Raw genomic sequence first — 21,856 nt, 5'->3', positions numbered from 1 at the left:
AGGCCTGTAGATTATTACATAACAGCATCATATCAATGTTGGCTTCCTGATTTTGGGGGGGTGGGGAATACTGTAGGGGATGCCTGGGTGGCTCAGGTGGTTAAGCATCTGTCTTCAGCTCAGGTCATGATCCCAGAGCCCTGAGATCAAGTTCTACATCGGGCTCCCTGCTCAGCAGCGAACCTGCTTCTCCCTCTGCCCCTGTGCACTCGCTCTCTCCCTCTCTCTCAAGTTAATAAATTAGATATTTTTTTAAAAAAGTAGTGTAGTTACATGGTGGAAAGTTCTTATTTTTAAGAACCGCACATGAAGTATTTGGAACTATCAGGCATTGGATCTGTCATGTAAACTCAGGTTAAAAAAAAAAAAAAAGCATACAGACAGTGGATGGATGGATGGACGGACGGACACTTGGGTGCATGGATAGAAACAACTATAAAATGTTAGTTAACACATGAGTGAAGAGTACACCGGAACTCTTAGTCCCAATTTTGCAACTTCTCTGTTAGTCTTTTCAGACCTACAATTTACAAACTTTCATCAAACCCTGAGTGTGAAAACCTGAGCAGCAGGTACCGGGGGAGGCAGTATGCTGGGGAGAGAGGAGGAAGGACAGGTCACCTATCGAGAGCATCAGGTGGCCTCGCCAGGTAATTAATGTCACCCTCATCTTCAGCCTGAGGAAGTGGGAGCACAGAGCTCTGGCTCTGTTAGGGCAGCGCCCACCGCCAGCTGCCACCCCACCCCCACCCCCTGGGAGGATGGCCACCCTCACCTACAGCAGCAGCCTCGGAGGTGGGCGGGTCCCCGCAGGGAGGCAGGGGGTTGGGGTTGGTGGGTCGTCCTGGCTGCATTTCCAAGCCTGTGGTTTTGCCTGGATCCCAAACTTCAGGACTCGCCTCAGTCCCTTCTGACCCCACAGAATCTCAGTACACAAGCAAGACAAAAGAAAGAGCCAACGTGATCTGAACAAAGTGTTTTTATAAACTCGTGTAAAGGGCCCTAATCGGACAAGGTTTCGGCAGAAGGCAGGCATGGGGGTTGTGACGTGCCGATCCCTCTGCGGGCTCCTGGCAAGCAGTGATCATTAGCAGATTTTGTTCTGGGTAAGCTCAGTGTCAGCTCCACATTATGGGATTTTATGGGATTTATGCACAGAACTTTCCTACAAAGCAAGGTATTATAGGACGGATTAGGCATTTCCAAGAAGCAAAGGTTCTGGCTCCCCTGTCTTATTTGTTAGCATTTTTTTTGGAGGCCCATGGTTAGGGGCTCTGTGGCCTCACACCAGAGCTCTCATATCCTGCACACTCTAAAACAAGACACTTGTACAGAAAGATCAAGTAGATTTTTCTTAATAGAAGCTCATTAGAAAGAAGCTCATTAGGAATATATAAAAAGACCTAAAAAGGAGATGAAAACCACAGGCACGTACTATCATCCAGAGACAGCCACTGGCAACGTTTTGATGTGTTCCTTTACTGCCTTCTTTCTGTGTGTGGATGTGTGTGCCCGTGTGTGCACACAGAGGGACACAGGGAAAGACAAAGGTCCAGAGCTGGGGGAGAGAGAAGCAGAGACAATGGGCTCTGTAGTAAAACCAAGTCACATTTGAATTCCGTACCTGCTGCCCGTTGGCTCCACGACCTTGACCGAGCTGCTTGACCTTCATTTCCACAACTGCAAATGGGGAATACAGATCCTTCCTCAAAGGAGCCATTTTGACTAAACAAGATTAAATTCCATGAGTGCGAAGCATGTAGTGTACTGCCTACACACAGGAAATCCCGACCAAATGGTAACTGAATTAATACGAGTACGTACTTTCAGCTTTTTCTTTCCAAACGTGGGATCATGCTGGTGATACCAGTGTGTATCCTAACACTTCCAGGATATTAGTGCCCTAACTGTGGGAAGACAGACTTCACTTCCCAGGGAGCCAATATATTGTCAATGGTGTGCATATGATTTGGGAGCTGGCAGGGGGAGTGTGTTCTTTTCCTTTATAACTGACCACCACAGCCTAAGTTCCATAAGCCCCTAATGGAGTTTACAGAGTCACAATGTCCAGAAGATCAGATTATCCCATCTCCGTTTCAGCAACACCACCCAAGCCTGCACAACTGGGACAGGTTTCTTCTCCTATGTGGACCTCGGTTTCCTCATCTGTTAAATGGGGACAGCAACAGTGCCCTGGCAGCTGGTGACCATGACAGCCAAGGAACAAAATCCATACAAAGCCCAGGACCTTATGTCTGTTAAGCGCCCAGGAAAAAGCGAAATAATAATGATTATTGTTAAGTTTCTTTTTCTTTAAAGATTTTATTTGTCAGAGAGAGAGAGAGAGAGAGCACAAGCAGGGAGAGCAGCAGGCAGAGGAAGAAGCATGTCCCCACTGAGCAGGGAGCCCAGTGCAGGACCCGATCCCAGGACCTCGGGATCATGACCTCAGCTGAGGGCAGACACTTCACCGACTAAGCCACCCAGGCAACCCTCTTATAAGTTTCATGTATATAAGAGACATAATCTTCATGGCATGAATATGTGCTTCCATTTATCTATTTCTCTACTGGTATCTCATAAATTGATGAGGGCAACATGCAAAAAAAACCACTGAAGTAATTGCCCAAGCAAAAGCCTCTCAATGATGGAACCAGAGCTGGCGGGAGAGAGCCCTGCGTCCCCGCCCACGGAGCCACAGCCGGCCAGACGCAGCAGAGGGAAGAGTCTGGCGTATCTGGGACACCTATGTGGAGCCAAGGGGGCAGGGGACTGGGCTCTCCTTGTCATCATAATAAAAATCGCTCTCATAATAAACGGCAGAGATGCAATAAATCTAAAGGCAGGTCCAGTGTTGAGAGGCAACAAAGGAGAGGCACCAGGATCTCCCTCCGAGAGGTCTACCTCCTGCTTGAGAATTTACAAATGCTCTCAGGCAAGTGACAACATTTGGGGTCTCAGTGTCCCGTCTCTTAGGAATAAATGAGATGCTGTGTTTGAGCATCTACAAATAGCACCCAGGGCGTAGTGAGCATTCCATAAAGGTCAGCTAGTCGTGGGGACCTAAATCCATCACTAGACCCTCATGTCTTACTGCCTTTTTTTTTTTTTTTTTAAACTTCTCAGTACATTCAGTCTCCCTAGTGATTCTCTACTTCTTACAGTGGACATGAATGAGGACCAATCCTTATGATCCATTTCCAGAATGAGGGCAAGAAAACAGATTCTGCTTGTCTGAGGTTCGCACCTCATGTATTTCTTAGGTCTCTTAAAGACTGACATTTGCTGGCTCAGTGGTGGTGGTCGAGGGCAGAAACTGGCAAACTACAGTCCCCCAGGCAAGTCTGGCCCAAGCCTTTTTATGTATAGTCTGTGGGTCTAAGGATGGTTCTTACATTTTTAAGTGTTTGGAAAGCAATCAAGACGAGAATGACATTTCACAATGTATGAATGATATGAAATTGACATTTCCGTGACCATAAATAAAGTTTTATCGGCACACAGCCACAATCATGAGAGAGGGCACATCGTTAGCTCTTTGTGTATTATCTGTTTACATGATGTCTGTCGCGGTGACAGCAGAGTTGAGTTGTGGCCACAGAAGCTATATGGGCCACAGAGCCATCTACAGAAAATGTTTGTGGGGTAAGGATGGAGCGCTCCTCCGGCCCCGGCTCTGGGCCCGTTCTGGTGCCAGGGAAGGCTTATCACACCCTGCCACTCAGATATCCCCCACCTCCACCTCCCCCACGGACGGGGACCCTGTCACTCAGCCTCTCCGTCCACGGCGCCCCACCCGGATTGTGAGATCCTTGAGGACGTGTTGCCAGGGCAAAGAAAAGGAACACCCACTGAGTATCTTCCCCCTGCCAGGTACCAAGCCCTCCAAAGACATCATCTCTGTAGGTGGTAACATTTCCACTTTAGGGATGAGAACCCAGAGGCTCAGAAAGGCAAAGAGCCAGCCCGAGCTCACACAGCGACCCTATAGGTAGAGCTCAGATTCGACCAGTCATGCCAACCCCAGAGTCGCCCTCACACCAATACTCCATGCCCTGATTTAGGATTATGTGACCCACCTGGAGGCAGGAGGTAGGCGACAACCGCTGGGTACCCTCCTGGCCTCTGCCCAAGATTTCTCGGCTTACACCACCACACCCACCCTGTCTGTGCTCCTGCCACGTTCCTGCCTTGGCCGTGGCCTGTGCTTCCACCCAGCCCCAGCAGCCAGAGTAAACACAGCCGGTCCCAGCGTCGGCTCCCAGGGAGCCCGCAGAACCCACCAGCAAAACTCGCCTGTGCGAGCTGACCACATCCTCGGAGATGACGGGGAGGTCTATCTCCACAGAAAATATTCACCTGTGGGGGACAGGTTTGCACGGATGAGAGAAGCCATCTGTCTGTTCTGGGGTTTTGGTTTGGGTTTTTTATATATGTATCCAGTCCTCACCAAGGAGGAAAGGGGCCCACCCAGTAAATGTTCTGTATTAAGGTGGAGAGAAGGGTGTTTTATTAAGTTTTTTTTTTTTAATTTTTAAGATTTTATTTATTTATTTGACAGAGAGAGAAAGAGAGAGAAATCCCAAGCAGGCAGAGAGGCAGGCAGAGACAGAGGGAGAAACAGGCTTCCTGCTGAGCAGAGAGCCAGATGCCGGACTTGATCCCAGGACCCAGAGATCATGACCTGAGCTGAAGGCAGAGGCTTAACCCACTGAGCCACAAGTCTCCAGCCTTTGCAGACCAAGTGTCCTCCTCCCCCACAGGGATCTTCCGCTGTCTGAAGCCTGTTTTGTCCTCTCTGTTTCCTGTGGCTGGGCAGGTACCCCGGGCTGACGGGCCGTCTCACACAGCATCTGTCCTCCCAGGTGCCGTCTCCACAAAGATGCCCCCGCCACACACACACACACACACACACACACACACACACAGGGCAGCGCATTTTAAACTTCATGGAACACTGATTTCCCGTAGACCACAAGGTTCTCCAAGTTCAGCCGCCTCATTCGACACTGCAAGCTGGTTCTGCTCAGGGCAAAGTCGCCAATGGTCAAGTGAAACGTGTGCGCGTGTGTGGGTGTGCGTGTGTGTGTGTGTGTGCATGTGTGCGCACACGTGATCGCATCCAGTTATCGCTGGTAAAATCCTGCTCCATAGGAGGGTCCCTGGGAGGAGGGACGAGATCTCCCCCGAGGTCCCCGAGCTGGGTGTTCACGGCAGCAGAGCCTCCGGGTCTCACTGCCCATCCAGTTTTGCCTGATTGCTGGAGCCATCCCACATAGCCTCGCCACGGCCATCCCTGCGTCCACTCCCAGTCCCCTGCGGGCTGGTCCAGACCCTGCAGCAGGAGCAGCTCCCCTGCATCCTCCCTTGGACTTTTTACCTCCTGGCAAGGCAGTAATGCCCGCCCCGTGAGGGCAGGGACCTTGCTGTCCTTCTCACTTTGTCTCTCCAACATCTAGACCAGGGCCTGGCACAGTAGCTGCTCAATAAACAGCTGGTGAATGAATGAATGAATGAATGAATATACCTATGAAATCTTTCACTACCTTTGCTCCTGAGGCTTAGTGTTAGCGACTCAATTTCTTCACGGGGGGAGAGCAGGTCCGACTTCACTTACAAAAGGTGCCCGGGAAAAGGGATCAATTTCAAGATGGTAACAACAGACCATTAACCCCTGAGGGGGTCCGGCCCCACTTGCATGGGCCCCACGCCCACCGAGGCCGTTCAGCCTCTACCCCTAGAAGCTCCCAGTCTGGTGTGAGAGTTCGATGTGGAACCAGTTATCGCGCAGTGTGAGTGTGCTGGGAGGGAGGGAAGTACTGGGGTCAAGTGACGAGACCCCGGGGCCCGTCTTGGCTGAGGCAAGGACGATGGGGACGGAGGAGGCAGCCAGGAAGAGTTTGGGGGGGGGGGCGGGTGTTGGGAATAGCATAGGAGCTAAAGGAAACACTGGGAAAACAAATGGGTGTTACCTTGGCCAGAGAGAAAGTGTGGGGGCTGGGGGCGTGGGGGATACAAAGTAAAGGGAAGAAATGAAGGTAAGTGCGCAGCTTGGCTAGGCGGTCCAGAAGCCACGCCCCCCAGGGTGGTCTAGGAACACAGCAAAATGTAAGCCCCACCCCCCATCTCTCTGCATGGGGTCAAACTGTGTCCTCAGCAAGATGGGAAGGGCCTGACAAACACGGACCACACCATAAAAACAAGACCGGGCTCTCACTGAGCTCCTGGTAGGGGATTTTCTCAGTAGCTAAATTTATCTTCATTATTATCCATCCTTTACCAATGAGGAAGCTGGGCATGAGGGGCTGGCGGAGCCAGGGCTTGAACCAGAGCTGCCGGGCTCTGTTCCTTTCTGACCGGTCGCCCCTCACTACCCCACATGCCTCCAGGCTGGTCCAGGGCAGCCCAGGGAGAGGAGCCCCCCAGAGTGGGTTGGCCGCTGGGGGGACTGAATGGGCGAGTGTAAAACACCTCTGTTTCCCTAGCTTGTTTTCCTCGCGGAGACACAGCACTGTGCGCTGAGAACACGCAGTTGGCTCTCTAACATTGGGTGCCCCGCAGTCTCCGGCCTGGCATGCACACTTGTGGACCCCCACCCCAGGATGCTGGTTCTGGCAGTCTAGGCTGGAAGCCCGGGAATCTGCATTTTGACAAGAACCCCAGGTGATCCTACGTGTCGTGAGAGACCTCCGGGGATAAAGGAGACGGAACTGGGCATTCGACCAGGGTTCAAATCCCATCTCCATCTATGAGCTGTGTGATCTTGGGTGACTTTCTTGCCTTCTCTGAGCCTCATAAATAAAAGGCTACGCTGATGCCCATTTATATTTCCAGCTCTTTGCCTCTTCATTATGCCATGAACAGTCGAGTGCTTGCTCTGGGGCCGTGAGAATAAAGAATGGGGGACCCAAAGGGGGAGGGGCACATTTATAGCCTGTGGCCCATCCAAGGCCAGCAAGTTTCCCTGCTAGTTTCAGGGGAGGCCCCACCTCTAACCCTGACTCCCCCGCTGGCTCTGGGCTGGAAGGCAGTTCTAGAAATGCCCTGCTGGGTCCTCACACCTCCTGTGCCCGCCCTGCGCCAGGAGAGCTGAGTCATGGAAAAAGTTAGTTCTCCAGACTACAGCTCACCCCCCACTCCAGCAAACCCACAAAGGCTCCTTTCATGGTTTTTGGGTGGGGAGGGGGTGCGGTGGCTGGCTGTGGGGCCCTCTCCTTGGGCTGGGATGTGAAATTTCAAACTTGACCCTGGAGTTAAATTCCCTACCCCTTGCCCCCAAGGAAACTAAGGAAGGAGAGGTACCAAGAGCAAAGGACAAGGATTGGGGGAGGCGGGAGGGGAGATCCTACAGTCCTCACTAAAGCCAAGCCACAGGGACCCTCCAGACAGCCCCCAGCCCAGTGCCCCCTCAACCTCGTCTTCCTGGGGATCAGGTGGGGGAGAGGTGTCACCAAGAGGGGACAGACCGTACCCCTCTGGGCAGCTGATAATAGAAGCCTGAGGCCCACAGGGATAGCAGGCCCACGAAACCCAAATCCTGAAGGTAGAACAAGTAGAAAAAGGGGTCTGCTTCCGGGCCAGAAGCCAGCCCCCACCTCCTTTTAGGACGGCCTGACTTGTTCCTTTTAATTCTGCTTTCTGCCCAAAGCCGATGGCTGGAGGAGGGAAGGGGGCCCTCCATTGTGGGCTTCCGTGGGTCACTTGGATAGGCCGTGTCTCTGTTTCCTCCTGCATTAAACAGCTGGGATGGCACCCACCTTGGCAGGCAGCCTCGTCTCGGAAATCAGTATGTGTGAAAAGGGCCTGATACCCTGGATGCTGATGTGGGTCCTCAACCTCCCGTCTGCCCTCTGCCCGGCTTCCATCCCAAAGACACGCACAGGGAAAACATAAACAGGATCCAGTGGTCCTCCGACCATCCGGCGTCAGGATGGGGTGAGTAGGGGCGCCTGGGTGGCTCAGTGGGTTGAGCAACTGCCTTCGGCTCAGGTCATGATTCTGGAGTCCCAGGATGGAGTCCTGCATGGGGCTCCCTGCTGAGCAGGAGGGTGAATGGGGGCAGGTAGCATATTGGGGACCAGGGGACACAGGTGAACATGCCAGTGTTTATGAGTGGCTTAAGATCTCTGGGCTGGTTGTCTCCTGGGTCAAGCCGCAGGCACGTGTGGAGGTGGGGCTATGATCTTCGCGGCCCTTTTTAGGCTTGGGGTGTTGCCCTGACGTAGGAGAAAGATCTGGAAGTTTGAAAAGGAGAGCTGGTGAGTGAGCAGGAACCCTGGAGGCCGCACAGGGGCTGCCCAGAGGCGCAGTGTGGCAAGCCGGCCACTAGGCGGCTCCGAGGATAACAGATGACAGATGACGACAGGCCGAGTGCAGGGTTCCAGCTCCAGATTTCCCCAGCGTCTCATTAGCAGGCCGGCTGACACCAGGCGTGGCTGGGTGGAAAGGGCCTGTCTCTCTCGGGTTGGGATTTCTTTTCCATTTTTAGAGACTTCCAAGGTGGGAGGACACAGGCACTTTGACAGAGCCCTGCCCTTCGCCACCGCCTAGGAGTCAGATGAAGGCAATGGCCCGCCCTTCTATCTCACTTTTGGGGGGTGCTGCATGGAGACGGGAGGGAGCCTCATCCCCTCTCTCCTCCCCTTGCGCATGAGTAGGGTAGTGTGTGGGGAGAAATCAGGTCCATGTTTGAATCCCTCCTTCCTCTAGTTTCTGGCTGGGTAATCAGAAAATGGAGCTACTAATATAAGGTCTGTGGGAGGACTGAATGTCCTAATAGACGCTCTCTGTGTGAAAGCTCTTGTCCAACCCCACTCTTGCAGACGAGAAGTTTCCCAATTCACCTGGAAGGAAGATCCTCGCCTGGCCTGCAGAACTTCTCCCCAGAACTAGAGAGCCGTGGGCCGGGAGGTCATCCCCAGCCACCGCCTCCCCCAGATCAGCTTTTCTGAAAGTGACTCCCTCACCGGCACCTCACCTCGGCAGGGCTCCCAGGTGGAGCACTGCACAACCTACTAATTCCAGGGCACCCTGCCTGCTGAATCAGAAGGTCTGGGGGTGAGGCCCGGCTTCCTCGCCCCAACAAGCCTGGCTGGAGAACTCCTGCCCCAGATTACAGAGTAGATCCGTGGCTCATCCTCTCGGCCTCCTGGCCAGGGAACCGTCAGGGGCAGTGGGAGGCAAGTCCCATCAGCTCTTCTAACTGGAACTGCTTTTGTGTGACTCACTTCCCAGACTTCCTGCGACGGACCTCTCTAAATAGCAGGGTCCCACCCTGCAGCAGAGGAGACGCTCTCCCCGGGGGGGAGGGCGGGAGGTGAGAAAGTGGGTGCCAGGCCAGGGCAGCCCAAGGAGACCCAAAGACAGAAGTCGCTGCCTGCCCAGCACAGGGGCTCCCGTGTAGGACATCTTGTTTACAGGCTTTTGTTATTAAAGAAATTGCTGTCAGTCAAGGTAATTCTACCCCAGATGAGCAATAAATATGCTCCCAGCTAATCTTATGGGGATTTTATTGGCACCTTGGGGGCAGAGGTTCCTTTAACCCTCCTCACCCCCGCCTCTCAAAGCAAAATCCGGCTCCCCAGCTGTTCCCCGCCCCCAGCCACAAGAAGGGCTCGGGCAAGACTAAGAAAGTGCAGCCTAAGTGAAGACAGAAGGCGTCTGGGCAAAGGGCGGGAGCGGTTTCCTGGTCCTACCTGGAGGCAGGGGCTGACCAAATAGCCTGAAATAACCCCGGGTCCACCTGGTTGGATCAAAGCGCGCGCGAGCTCCCCCGGGCCTGTCCCGCGCGCAGGACCCGGCACCTGGCCCCGCCGCGCCCCCAGCTCGGGGAGGGGAGACCGCGGCCCGGGCCCGGAGGAATGTCTCGGGGAGGGAGGGAGCCGGTTCGCAGGAGTCGGTTCCAGCGTGTTCGAGTTACTGCTGCGAGCCCTCAGGGACACCGCCGGCAAGTCCCGGCTTGCAGAGAGGGGAGCCAGCCCGGGAGAGCGCGAGTCGGAGCGAGCCCGTGTGCGCGCCCGCGCGCGCGCCCCGCACTGCGCAGGGGGAGGGGAGGCCGCGGCAGCCACTCAGAGGAACGGTAGTGAAGCCTCCGAACAACTTTAACTGTCAATCAGACTTAATGGGGTATTAAAAAATGGGGGGGTTGGGGAGGTGGAGGAAAGGGCAGCCCTCTCGCTCCGCGCCGCTGCTGCCCCGGGAGCGAATGAATAAGGCGGCGCTGACGAGGGCGTCCGATCCACACGCGCTCCGCTCCCGGGCCCTCTCCAAGTTGGAAAGGACAAAAAGAAGGCAATAAATGCTAACGAGGGAGAGAAAGGGAGCCGGAGCGAGCGGCAACTCCCGGCCTCTGCTGGGAGAGGGAGGGCGAGAGCCGGAGCGAGCGAGCGCGCGCGAGGCCGAGCCATGCACGTAAAGAAACTGACACCCGGACCCCCCACTTCTGCTGCACGTTGCTGGCAATCAGATCGCGTTTAAGCAATTTCCTGAGCCCAAGAATAGCAATGAGTCGGGAGACTTTCGCGGGCTGAAATTGGGAGCTCCAATCACTCCCCCCCCACCGCCTTTTTTTTTTTTTTTTTTTTTCCTGGAGAAGGGGTGGGGGGGGCGCTACAATTTGGAAACGGCTTTTTTTTTTTTTTTTTTTTTTTTAAATCTTGCACTTTGAAACCGCGGGACTGTAGCAGGGTGCGCGCGTGTGGTTGGTGCCTTCCCGCCCCCCCCCCCCCTGCCTAAACTCCTCTGTCAGCCTGTAAACATTACCTGAGAATTCCCCAGCCGAAACGGCTGCTGGGGCAAGAAACTTCTTGTTAGAACTTTCCACCTCCGGCTTCCCCTCCAGCCCTCTTACTGTCCCAACCTTCTCAGGCGCTTTTTCTCCTCTCGAGGAGGATTTATCTTTATCTTTTTTTTTTTTTTTCCTCCCCCCCCCTCACCCGGTGTTTTGCATTTGGGACGAGGTGATTTCAAGAGTGGCCAGGTGGGACGCCTCGCTCCTCCCCCCCAACTTCATTCAGTTTATTTATTATTGTTTGGGGTGTTTTCTTTTCTTTCTTGCTTTTTCTTTCTTTTCTTTTCTTTTTTTTTTTTTAATTCCTGTTTTGCTCGGTCCGGGGAGTTTCGCCCCCCTGCCCGGCTCCGCGGCGCGGAGGATGGTGTGGAAATGGCTAGGCGCGTTGGTAGTGTTCCCTCTGCAGATGATCTATCTGGTGGCCAAAGCAGCCGTCGGACTGGTGCTGCCCGCCAAGCTGCGGGACCTGTCGCGGGAGAACGTCCTCATCACCGGAGGCGGGAGAGGCATCGGGCGCCAGCTCGCTCGCGAGTTCGCAGAACGCGGCGCCAGAAAGGTACCGGGCACTGCGACTCCAGGGGGTGGGGGCTGAAGGTGCGGGGGACGCCCACCTGCTGCCGCGGCCGAACCCGCACCCGGGAGAGTGGCCGGCCACCCTACAGGTCGGCGCCACCCGCGAGTGCTGAGCTAGTCGGTTTCACCTTGTAAATTTCCCGGGCACCGGACTGTCTTTTTTGGCAGGTCCGGAGCCGGTCCGCTCCTTTGGGGTCGGTGGCCGGCTGGCCGTTCACCCCCCACCCCGAAACCGAGGAGACCCACCCATTTCCCACCTTTCCCCCTCCCGAAGGAAGGTGCTGTGTTTTCCCCCTTCGCCCTCCCCCCATTGCCACCACCCTGGTGAGTGCAGGGTGTGTGCGCTCCTGGGTAGAGCTGGGAGCCGCCTGCTAGCTGGCTTCGTATTTTCCTTGGCAACCCGCTTCCCAGCCCCAACCTGGGCGGCTGCGGCTCTGGAGGCACGAAGAGAGGGGATACTCGGTTTGGGTCTGAAAGGGGGAGTGGTCTTGGATGTCTAGCCGGGCCTGACAAGCACTCCCACGCCCAGGTGTTTGGAAATCTAGAAAGAGGGGGACAGCGGTAACCAGCAGCTGATAAAGAGCCCTTGTTCTCACCTTCAACCCTGTCCCCTCCCCCCAGATACAGCCCCAGAGGGGATTCCTCCCCATTAGAGGAGGAGGTGGCACTGTGGGCAGGGCCCTCCTGCCCCTGGGCTGCCTTTAGCTTTTTGGTGGTTACAGCATCTCTTCCTTCTGGTTTTCCCAGACCTGGTGCCTGAGAGTGGGGAGGGTGAGCCGGCTGTCACCCAGCTCTGACCCAAGCCAGGCTGACTCACCCGGTGACTAGAGCAAAAGAGAGAGAGATTGGAGGCTGGCAGGCCCGACTGTCTCCAGCCGGCCCTGTGAGGAGGAAGAGCAAAAACAGGGAATTAGTTTGAAACTTCAACTGTTGAAGAGGGGGGGGGAGGGCTGCGGGTGAAAGGGCCGGAGAAGCCAGCTGATCTGACAGGGAGCCACATACCTAGGGGATTAAGTAAATATGTACTGTAGAAAAGCAAACCTGCCTGTAATTCCAGGTTGCTTTTGTTTTGTTAAATACTGCCCTGAGATTTACAATTCCTCCGGGGTGGCTCAGACTGGGACTGAACTTTGGAGCCTAAACTATCAGCCAAAGCCGATGACCGATTAACTCTTCCCCTGCCGGGCCAGCGTGGGGGAGGGGAGGACCGCGGTGGCCCAGCTCGCCCGGGGTCGGCGGTCCCTGGCTCCTGCTTCTCCTTGGGTGGTTTGGACAGCTGCTTGACCTTGTAGTTGGAAGAGTCGTTCGGAAGTGTTTTTAACCCTTGGACACACTGAAAAAAGGAGAAGTAGGAGTTGTTCTCAGCAGTTTCATTTCCTTGGGGTGATGCCCCGTCCGAGGGCTCCCCAAAGCCCTTTGTGGAGGGAGATCAGGAGGCGTCCTTGTAGGGGTATGTGGGGTTGGGGACAGTCGCGTGTGATTGTCATTCCTTAGCTGTCTGCGTCCCGCAGAAACTTTCTTCGGACTCTTCCAGCTGGCCCAAGTCCTGGTCTCTCTTACTGCTTTTGTAACTGGCTGCAGTAGGCTTACGAAGAACTCTTTTTAGTCAATCTGGAAAAACTTGACTGACTATAAACAATCCTAAATTAAAGAAGTATATGCCATTGGCGGCGGCAAGGACTGGGGGTGGGGAGACTTAGTAAAATAGCACCGAGGGACACCCTGCAAGTTCATGCATTGGGAACCCTGTCCTTCCTGACTTGGAAAGGACGTTCTCTTCCAGGGAATAAACTCGGGGCCATTTAGAAATATGTCTCAAATTGGCACCGACTCTCCAGAAACGGGATCCATGGGCCTGTGAAGCTTCGAGAGCCATTCGTGCTGGGTTTAGTCATCAGCCCTCAGGATGAACCAGAGCGCTCCCTATAACTCTTAACTGTCTGACCAATTACTAAAGCTACTTTTTAATGAGCCCTCCACTTGCTGCCACGGTGGGGAATTTGGAATCTGCCTGAGTCCGTCTGGGGCCAATGGAGAGGGCCCTGGGACGATCCTGAGCCTGGAGTGTTTGGGGGCCCCCTGGGCTTGGGGACAAAGGGCCCCGTATTGTGTAGTGGGGAGTTTATGGGGGCCTGCTGAGCACGTTGTGCAAACTGTGGGTTTCAGGGTGGTCGTGGATGGGCTGCCGAGAGCCGGGGAGAGTGGCACCAGCCACAGCCTGCAGGGATGCCAGTGAGACAGGTGAACTTGCTGAACCACAGATCACTGTCCTTCTCCCTGTGTTGGAAGGAGAGGCTGCTTCTGAGAACCCTTCCAACTGGATTTAGGTGGCTTTGGATCTGGAGGGGGCGGTCCCCCAAAGGGAAAGAAGTAAAGGAGGCCAGAGCCTCTGCCAGCAGATGGCATACCCAGAAGAGATGTCGGGTCACCTTGGGAAAGAATGACAACCCAGTTTCCCATAATGATCTTTGGCAATATTTGTGGGTGGGGGTGTGCCTTAGGCTGCAAAGGTGACCCAAAGGAGTGTTTTCTTAAAGGGTGACAAAGGCTCCAGGAGTTGGAAAGTTGGAGACATCTGTCCTTACCCCCACAACATATCGAGGTAAACTGAGGCGGGGCCGGCCCCAGTTAGGGGTCTCCAAGGGGAAGGCTCCTACTTGGTTATTCCCACTACAGTATTTTTGTTTTTGTTTTCTGTGCTCTCCTGGAATTCCTCCCAAGAAAGCATCCACAGAGCTTGGGCCTTCCCCCCCATCCCCTCAAGGCTCCTGGCTGGCTAGTCGGCTGGCACGGCCTCCAAAGTCTTTGCCTTTGACTGGGTTTTCGCAGGGGCCCCGAGGAGGAGCAGACGTGGACTATTGGTTTGGAAGTTTCTGCAGTGGCTGTTCCAGTTTCTGTTCCGGTATGAGGCAAGGGGCTAGACAAAAGTCCTGCGCTGTGATTGTAGGCCCGTGGAGGCAGGGGCGACACATGAGGGCCCAGTCCAGACACCAAGGATGGGTACAGCCCGGACTCAGGGACCCATTCATTTCCAGGAGGCAGGCTGAGAGCTGGCTCAGAGTTGCCTCTGCTTGGCTGGTACTGAGTTCCACTACGTAGGTGGAGAGTCTTGTTCCTGAAGCAGCTAGCCAGGAACTAGCCCTTTACGTCGGTCTGTGAATCCTGTTCCGCCCCATCCGTTCAGCAAGTCCCATCTCCTTCCCATTCCTGACGCTGGGGCAGGTCCAGGCCCATCTATGCCGCGATGACCGTCTAGTTCACCGAACCTGCTTGAGGGGTCTGTCGGGTGTTTGGCCCAGCGCGAGGCCTGGAGGGGGGTGGGGGGTGGATACAACAAAGATGAAGAAAGACCCAGAGACACGGCTGGGTGCTCAGGGTCAAGGCACAAATTATAGCGTGTGTTCATTTCTTCTGGCCACCGTAATAGATTACCACTCACCTGATGACTGACAGCAGGAATTCACTCTCTCCGAGTTTTGGAGGCAGAAGTCTGAAAGCGAGGTGTTAGCAGGACTCGGTCCTTGCTTCTTCCCGTTCTTGAGGTTCCTGGATCTCCTTGGCTTGGGGCGAGACCTCTCCGGTCTCTGCGTCCTCGTGGGGCCTTAACCCCTGTCTCTGTCGGACTCTGTGCGCTCTCCTTGTAAGGATACCAGTCACTGGGTCATGAAGCCTCAATCAGTAATGAACCTTAACTAATTACATCTCCAAAAACCCTGCTTCCAATGACATCACAGTCAGAGGTTCTAAATGGGCCCGAGTTGCTCATGCATGGGGTGGAGGGGGAGGGAGCGCAGTGGAGATGTTAATCTCTACCAGAGAATCACAGAAGGCTTCCTGAAGGAGGTGGCATTTGAGACAAGAGTTCCAAGTAGCAGGGATGTGGAAAGGTCACTCCAGGCGCAAGGAAACACCCGAGCAAAGACTGTGTGCCCCCCTGGAATCAGGGAAGGGAGCCAGAAGGCAAAGAGTGACAACATCATAGAGTGGGCTGGGGAGCTGGGGGGGGGGGGCATCTCAGACCCCGAGTCAGGCCAGTACAGATGAGAACAGGAAAAAGGAGGAATGGAGAGGACAGGGGTCCAGACAGGGATTCCTGTGGGACCCAGAGCCACCAGCGCGACGTAGCTTATTAAACAGTGATGGGTCGTGGTCCCAAAAAAGGGCGTGCTGTGGGAGATGGCAATGGCGCATCTCCCCCCGCCCTCACCCTGAATGCAGACTCAGCTAGAAATTTCTGGGAAAAGGAACAGGCTCCCATTTGATGGTGGCTTGGAGCAAGAAGGTAGCCACCTGTCCTACCACAGCATCTAGGGAAAGTGTTTCAGCTTGGGGCATCAGGACCTTGGGTTTCAAACAATGGGCCTTGCACTTGGACCATGTCAGGAAGGGACACACACCTCCCTCTTACTGTCCTGCCCACTTCCCCTGGGGAGCCAGGCGGCAGAACTCTGAATCCGTGCCAGCTGTGGCCCGGCTTCTGTGGGGTTCCCTAGACCCAGCTCTGCTACAACCCTAGGAAAGTAACTGCCTTCTCTGGGCGGCAGCTAAGCAGCGCACCTATAAAATGAGAGAGGCCACAGTGACCCCTAAGATCCCGGCATGCCTTCAAGTTCTCGTATCACAGATCAGCCATCCCAGGAAAGCAGCAGATTACCAAGCTCCCTGAGCTGGGAGGGAAAGACTGGTTCAGAATACAGTTGTCCTCTTCCCTGCTGATCTCAGCCTTTCTTGCTACTCCTCAGATGCCACTGACAGAAAAAGCAGCAGCTCAGTGTTGGGAAACATGCCTGCGGTGGATGGGCGGCTCATTCCCACTGCTCAGCTCTCTCTACAGCCTCTGACCGCTAGCTGTCGGCCACGGGTTTATTTTAACTCTTATAGGAGATAATATTTTCAGCCTGTTGCTTCCAGGGCATGGGCGGGCCCAAATTCCCCAACCAGCATATCCAGGAGAACTTCCAGCTTATCCTAAAGTCACCAAATTGTCTCACTAGACAAGTTCACGTTCAGTCTATAGCCTGTCCGCGAATTCTCACTTACACTCGGGCTCTCCTGGGCTTCAAGATTCTCAGAGCCTCTGGCTCTGATCCCTGAACGGACCCCTCTGATCACTCTATCCTTGTGGTTACTTTCCCTGCCTCCTTTCCAGCTTGTTACTTGTCAAGGTCATCACTGAGAAATGATCTCAACCAGATGGAGGAGAAGGTAGCCCTTGGCTGTCTCTTTCTACCTGGGAAAGCTCTCTGGTTGTCAACAGTCGCTGCAACTTACTTGTCCTGGAAGGACCTTGTCCCAACCTGCCACCCCCATCAAAATCCCACAGAGTTCTGGCCATCGGTGCAGGAATGATTCCAGACCCAACATACTCTCCTTTGCCCTTGTTCAAAAGCATGACCGCACCTAGAACATTAGAAGAGGCTCGCCTTGTTGTTGCCTTCCAAAGACACAGTCTAAAAATACATCAAGTATATAAGATATTTGAAAGGAAACATTTGAAACATATTATTCAGATGAACCGTAAAGGTCAGGAAAAGGTAAAGCCAAATGAAAAGGAGAGAAGAGAAGCTGTTTAGACACTAGCGTTCTCAGAGGGACACACGTCCACGGTCGGACCAGTGCAGGAGGGATCTGAGCGCCAACAAGAAAGACTGGATTCCCAAAAACAGAGGCCACATTCCAGACAGGGCTGGCAAATGAATGGTGGGTGGGAACTCATTCATTCGTTCACCCCTTGACTCCTTGATTCACTCAACAAACGGCGGCACCTTCTGTGTGTCCCAGACTGCACTGGGGAGACAGTAATAAGCAAAGCAGACAAAAATTCCCCAGCCGTGTAAACAGCAGAGAGTTTAGTGAGGGGGACAGACAGAATATAAACAAGAGACCTAAAAGAGCACATTGGGTCGTATTAAGTGCTAAGCGGAAAACGAGAAAGAGGCAAAGCAGACGGAGAGGACATAGCGCGGGGAAAGGAGCTAGTAGCAGCATTCCAGGCCGGGCAGGGGTGCAGGGTGGGGGAGGGAGAGGTGCAGGGCAAGGCCAGTAGCGGGGAGCTTGGGGGTGGGGAGCAGGGCGGGCAGGTGGGAATCAACAATCTCAGGAACTCGATTTGGCTCTGACGCTGAGGGAAGCTGGGAGCACCTGGAGGGTTTTGGGCAGAGAGTGCCGGATCCAACCCAGCCGCAGCAGGATCACGGGCTGCAGGGAGCAAGGGAGGCGTTGTCAGGCCAGGGGCGGGGGACTGGCTGTTAGGAGGCCAGTGCAGACTTCCACAGCGCCCTCAAAGAACATCACACCAGACTTGCCCTGCCTTCTTTTGAGAGCCTCCCAGAGCTCAGGGATTTGGAAGATGCTGGTGATGTCTTCCCTTGTCTCTCCAGTCAAATGGAAGTGAATGGGCCCAAAGGGGGCTCTAGGCTGGAGTGCCCCTGGTGGGGTGGGTGGGAGTCATCGGGGACCCGGGCCTGGAGTCCGCTGGGGAGACCTGCTCGCCTCCAGGTCCTGATCTGTTCTTGCCGAAGCCTTAGGCAAAGAATGGACCTGGCTCCAGGTGATGGTGACTCTGTCAGACTGGTTCACCGACTCAGAGAGTTAGACCTGGGAGCTGGCACGGAGAAGCACATAAATGAGGTTCTCTCCTGGTAGCACCTCTGGGCTGATGGGACGACTGTCTTCAGGTTGCCAGAGCTCCTGATGCTTTGGAAAGATAAGCCAGCCCCAGCAAGATGACTTTAATGGTAATAAAGATGAACTCTCCCCCACCCCCCACAAAAATAAAATAAAATAAAAGCAAATGTATTGGTGCCCCGAGTGAAGGAGACACTTTTCTGTTCCACTTGGTCGAAGGGCTTCTGGAGAACTGTGGTCAGTATTGGTCAACACTTCGAGAGGGTCCTTGAGCAGCTGGAGGGTGTCCAGGAAGCAGGGTCAGGATGACAAGAATGAGAAGCCGTGGCTTAGGTCCGGTGGCAGATCCGTGGGGGTTGAGTTCAGGGTCTTGGTCCAGGTGGGATGGCGAGCCACGCCAGGCCGTGGGAGGGCTCGGGGCTGGAGATGGGGCTCCCGACCCAGCAACACCTGCTTGCCTTCTGGAACTCTCTGTAACCCAGCAGGCTGCTCTTTGAATATGCTGAGAATTCCTGCACTGGGGAGGAGGTTAGGTTCTGCGCGACCCCCTGGGTCCCTTCCACCTCTTAGGGTTCGTGCATCATTGTTGGCAGAGTGACCTCAGGGAGGACAGTGACCCACGCAGGGGCAGAAGGAGAACATATCAGCCTCCATCAGCCAAGGCTCAAAAGAGGACAGCCCTTCTCCACCTGACCTCCCCAGTGGCCTTCAGAGGTCCTGTCATTTCTCTGCTGGGCTTTTCAGGGTACTGGACAGAGGACTGATAAGCTGTACTGGAGTCAGCAGGGTGGCCAGGGGATGGAGTTCACGTCCCCTCTACAGAAATAGTTTTTAAGCATGAGTAACAATATTTGCCTACAATGAACGGGATGCTTGCCAAAGGGTTAGGATAGTCCGTGGTAATCTGTGTTTGCTTTAAGCAACCAGCAACACGGTTGAACTTTATTCATTGGATAACCTGGGGAACACCTCAAATATGCAAGGAGCCGGCCTTGCAGGAAGAGTGAGTGCCAGCAGCTTCCGGTTAATCCCCAGGCCACCCAGGTGGAGCCTCCCGAGTGACCCCGAGCTTTGGTAGTACGTGAAGGGAGCAATCACTGTATTAGGGGAAATCTCAGAAGACTTCCTGAAGGAAGTGACAACTGAGGGAGTTGTAGTCAGTCTCAATCTTTTGCTGTTTGTAGACCCCTTTGAGGACCTGAAGAAGGTATAACCCCCTCCTAAAAAGAACACACGACACACGTTTTTAAACTTCTACAGGGTCTTTGGATGTCCCTGATGCCTATCCCCGCCACAGGTTAAGAAATTTGGTGCTAGATCTAATCAAAGTCCATCTAAGTCCCTCGGGCTTGGATTCCAGTGGAAGACTAGAGCTCACAGCACAGGTAGGGGCCCCTCTGGGGTCCTGTGACTCAGAAGCCAGAGCCAAGCCCGGGGATAGCACAGATGTGTGACCTGTTGGCTTAATGCCAACACTAGTCACTCGTAACAGGTCACCTGGCCCAAGCCGTTCTGACTCGGTTGGGCATCCCTGGCTTTGGGGAACGCAACCTTGAATTCCCTTTTCAGTGGCCTTTCAGGGAAGCGGCTGGAAAAGCATTCTGATTGTGAGTGATATGATTACTTTGTCCAGATTTGAAACATACTCCTGGGGAAGTGCTTATAGATCACTGTGTTCTATCTGTATGCCTCGTTCTACAGGCCTCTGGCCCCTCTGGGCCCCGCAGCCCCCGAGGCAGACCCCAATACTACTTGAGGTTCTAGGACCCAGTTTTCAGACTGAGCTCCAGAGCATCTGAGGGGTTTCAAGAAGGTGGGACCCCATAGAAGGTGGAAAAAATAGGGTTCGGAAGGGCCCCCCGCCACCGCTTAACTAGATCAGCTTCACGTCGATCTGTTTAATACTCTTGAATTCCATGTAAAATTCTTGTGTGCATTTTGAAAGAATGCCATTACTTTAAAGAAAAAATAGAGCTTAAAAATAGCTGTTCTAGGACACGCTCAGGATGCGCCCCTCTCTCTGGTCGGTCCTCACTGGGTCTCCCACGGGTCATCTCACTGGGTCCCCAATCTTCAGCTCTTTTTTTTTTTTTTTTTTTTAAGATTTTATCCATGAGGAACCTGGGTGGCTCAGTCTTTAAGCGTCTGCTTTCAGCTCGGGTCATGATCCCAGGGTCCAGGGATCGAGCCCCACATCAGGCTCCCTGCTCGGTGGGGAGTCTGCTTCTGCCTCTGACCCTCCCCCCTGTCGTGCTCTCTCTCTCTCTCTCTCTCAAATAGATAAAATCTTAAAAAAAAAAAAAAGAAAGAAAGAAACCCTAATTTCTCAACCAGGATTGAGATGGCCTCCCAAATTCAGCCTCTGGCCCTCAGTCCTGTGATTTGGCCACCCCAGCCCCAGAGCTGATCCGTGGGCTGCATCTCAGCTACATCAGTGGCTACGGTGTTTTGAGAGGCAGAGGCCAGCCCACTGGCCGCAGCCCTCGTGCCTAAATTCAATCCCATAAATACGTAGGGGGCCTCCCCGCAAACTGCTGTGTGACCTCAGATAAGGGACTGTATGTCTCTGGGCTTCCATTCCTTCATCTGAAGAACGAGGCTGTGAAGATTCAGTGAGGTAACATGTGTGAACCTCCCGGTTCATCATTTGCAGGAAATGGGGACGAGGAGACAGACGGAGTGGGGAGGCAGGGGCAGTGCGGGGGGTACAGTGGACACTCCCCAACCATGGCTCTTTACCTTCTGCTTGTTGAACCAGGTGCTCTGCTGGGCACAAGGTGGGGAGGAGGAGGCAAAAGGCAAAGAACGTGCTGGTCCAGTCCGTGCTGGTCCTGACTCCCCAGGAAGGCGGTCATTGTGCCCACGCCGCAGAAACCCTCAGTGACTTCAGCTCGTGACCTTTTTTAGACGCAGTGGAAGCCTTGCCACAGGAGGGGCTTAAAGCCTCGTGTTTTCTCTCCTCCTGGAGGCCTCCAACCCTGTTAAGATGGCCGGTAATGGCCGTCCCTTTCCTCATGGGCAGGGATGGTCCAGTGCAGGCCCTTTTGTGGCCGAAGAGTAGAGACTGGCCAAGGGCTGGGCCTCTGCCCTGCTCCCTGCTGCCCACTCCCCTGCAAACCCGCTGGCTTCCCCTCTGTGGGTACCGCAGTCATTTTCATCTCTGCGTCCAAGTAGCTCAAATGGACAGGGGTGGGCAGTGGTGAGGCCAAAGTCACAGGTTACCATGGCAACGCGGCCCACTTTGCAGCGGCTTGTGGCCACGGGTCTTCTCCGAAAGACCTGGAGGAGCCCCTGGGAGCGGGGGACAGGTCTTCTTACTCACCAGGTGCCCTCAGCAGCCTGACACAATCTCAGACACAAGGTAGGCGCGTAATAAATGGGCGTTTCCTGAGCGAAGGCTTGACCCACCGGTGCTACTAGCGAGAGCCTGTGTCGCCTGAGGCTGGGCCCAGGGACCGTTCTGAGCGCTGTGGAGGCAATCAAGTCATTCACTCCCCACAGAGAGCTCCAGCCTCGTGCTGTTCCCACCCTCTGTCTCTGCTGGTCAGAACTCTGGTGGTTAGTAACTGTGATCACTCAGCTAGTAAGTGACCCAGCAGGATTTGAACCCAGGGTGTCCTCTTGAATCACTGAGTTTTGGTGTCTCTTCGGTCATCACGGTGTGGAACGGAACGGGTCCTGTGGACCGTGCCTAGCGGACTCTGTGCCGGTGCCTTTGGTAGTGAGACAGTCTAAATGAGTCAAACCACAGGAACCACAGCTTTCCTGGTGGCGGGTCTGGAGGTGCCCTTCAGATGGGTTTAGACTCTTGTGACCAAAAGGTCTGTGGGCAAGTCTAGTTCTGGGCGTGGTTTCAGGGGCTTAAAT

The 21,856-nt window shown here is 54.3% G+C and overlaps 1 protein-coding gene and 1 long non-coding RNA gene across 2 annotated transcripts in view; one reads left to right on the top strand and one right to left on the bottom strand.

The window, feature by feature from the left end:
• Positions 1-961: 961 nt before the first annotated feature.
• On the bottom strand, positions 962-10,061 carry LOC309841874. The gene is made up of 3 exons (XR_014299370.1): positions 9,696-10,061; positions 1,625-1,725; positions 962-1,165 (listed from the first exon to the last, which is right to left on the bottom strand). It is a non-coding gene; the product is annotated as an uncharacterized lncRNA (long non-coding RNA).
• Positions 10,062-10,165: 104 nt separating this feature from the next.
• Positions 10,166-21,856, top strand: part of DHRS3 (dehydrogenase/reductase 3) — a 37,876-nt gene continuing 26,185 nt past the window's right edge. Inside the window, exon 1 of the mRNA XM_082685407.1 lies at positions 10,166-11,345. Within this exon, the coding sequence (XP_082541533.1) occupies positions 11,151-11,345 (195 nt within the window). The 5' untranslated portion in view covers positions 10,166-11,150. The remainder of the gene's footprint in view (positions 11,346-21,856) is intronic.

This window comes from Mustela nivalis (assembly GCF_964662115.1).
Source record: "Mustela nivalis genome assembly, chromosome: 10".
Taxonomy (NCBI): Eukaryota; Metazoa; Chordata; class Mammalia; order Carnivora; family Mustelidae; genus Mustela; species Mustela nivalis.
The sequence above is the reverse complement of the archived record's forward strand: the minus strand, read 5'-3'. Positions and strand labels throughout refer to the sequence as shown.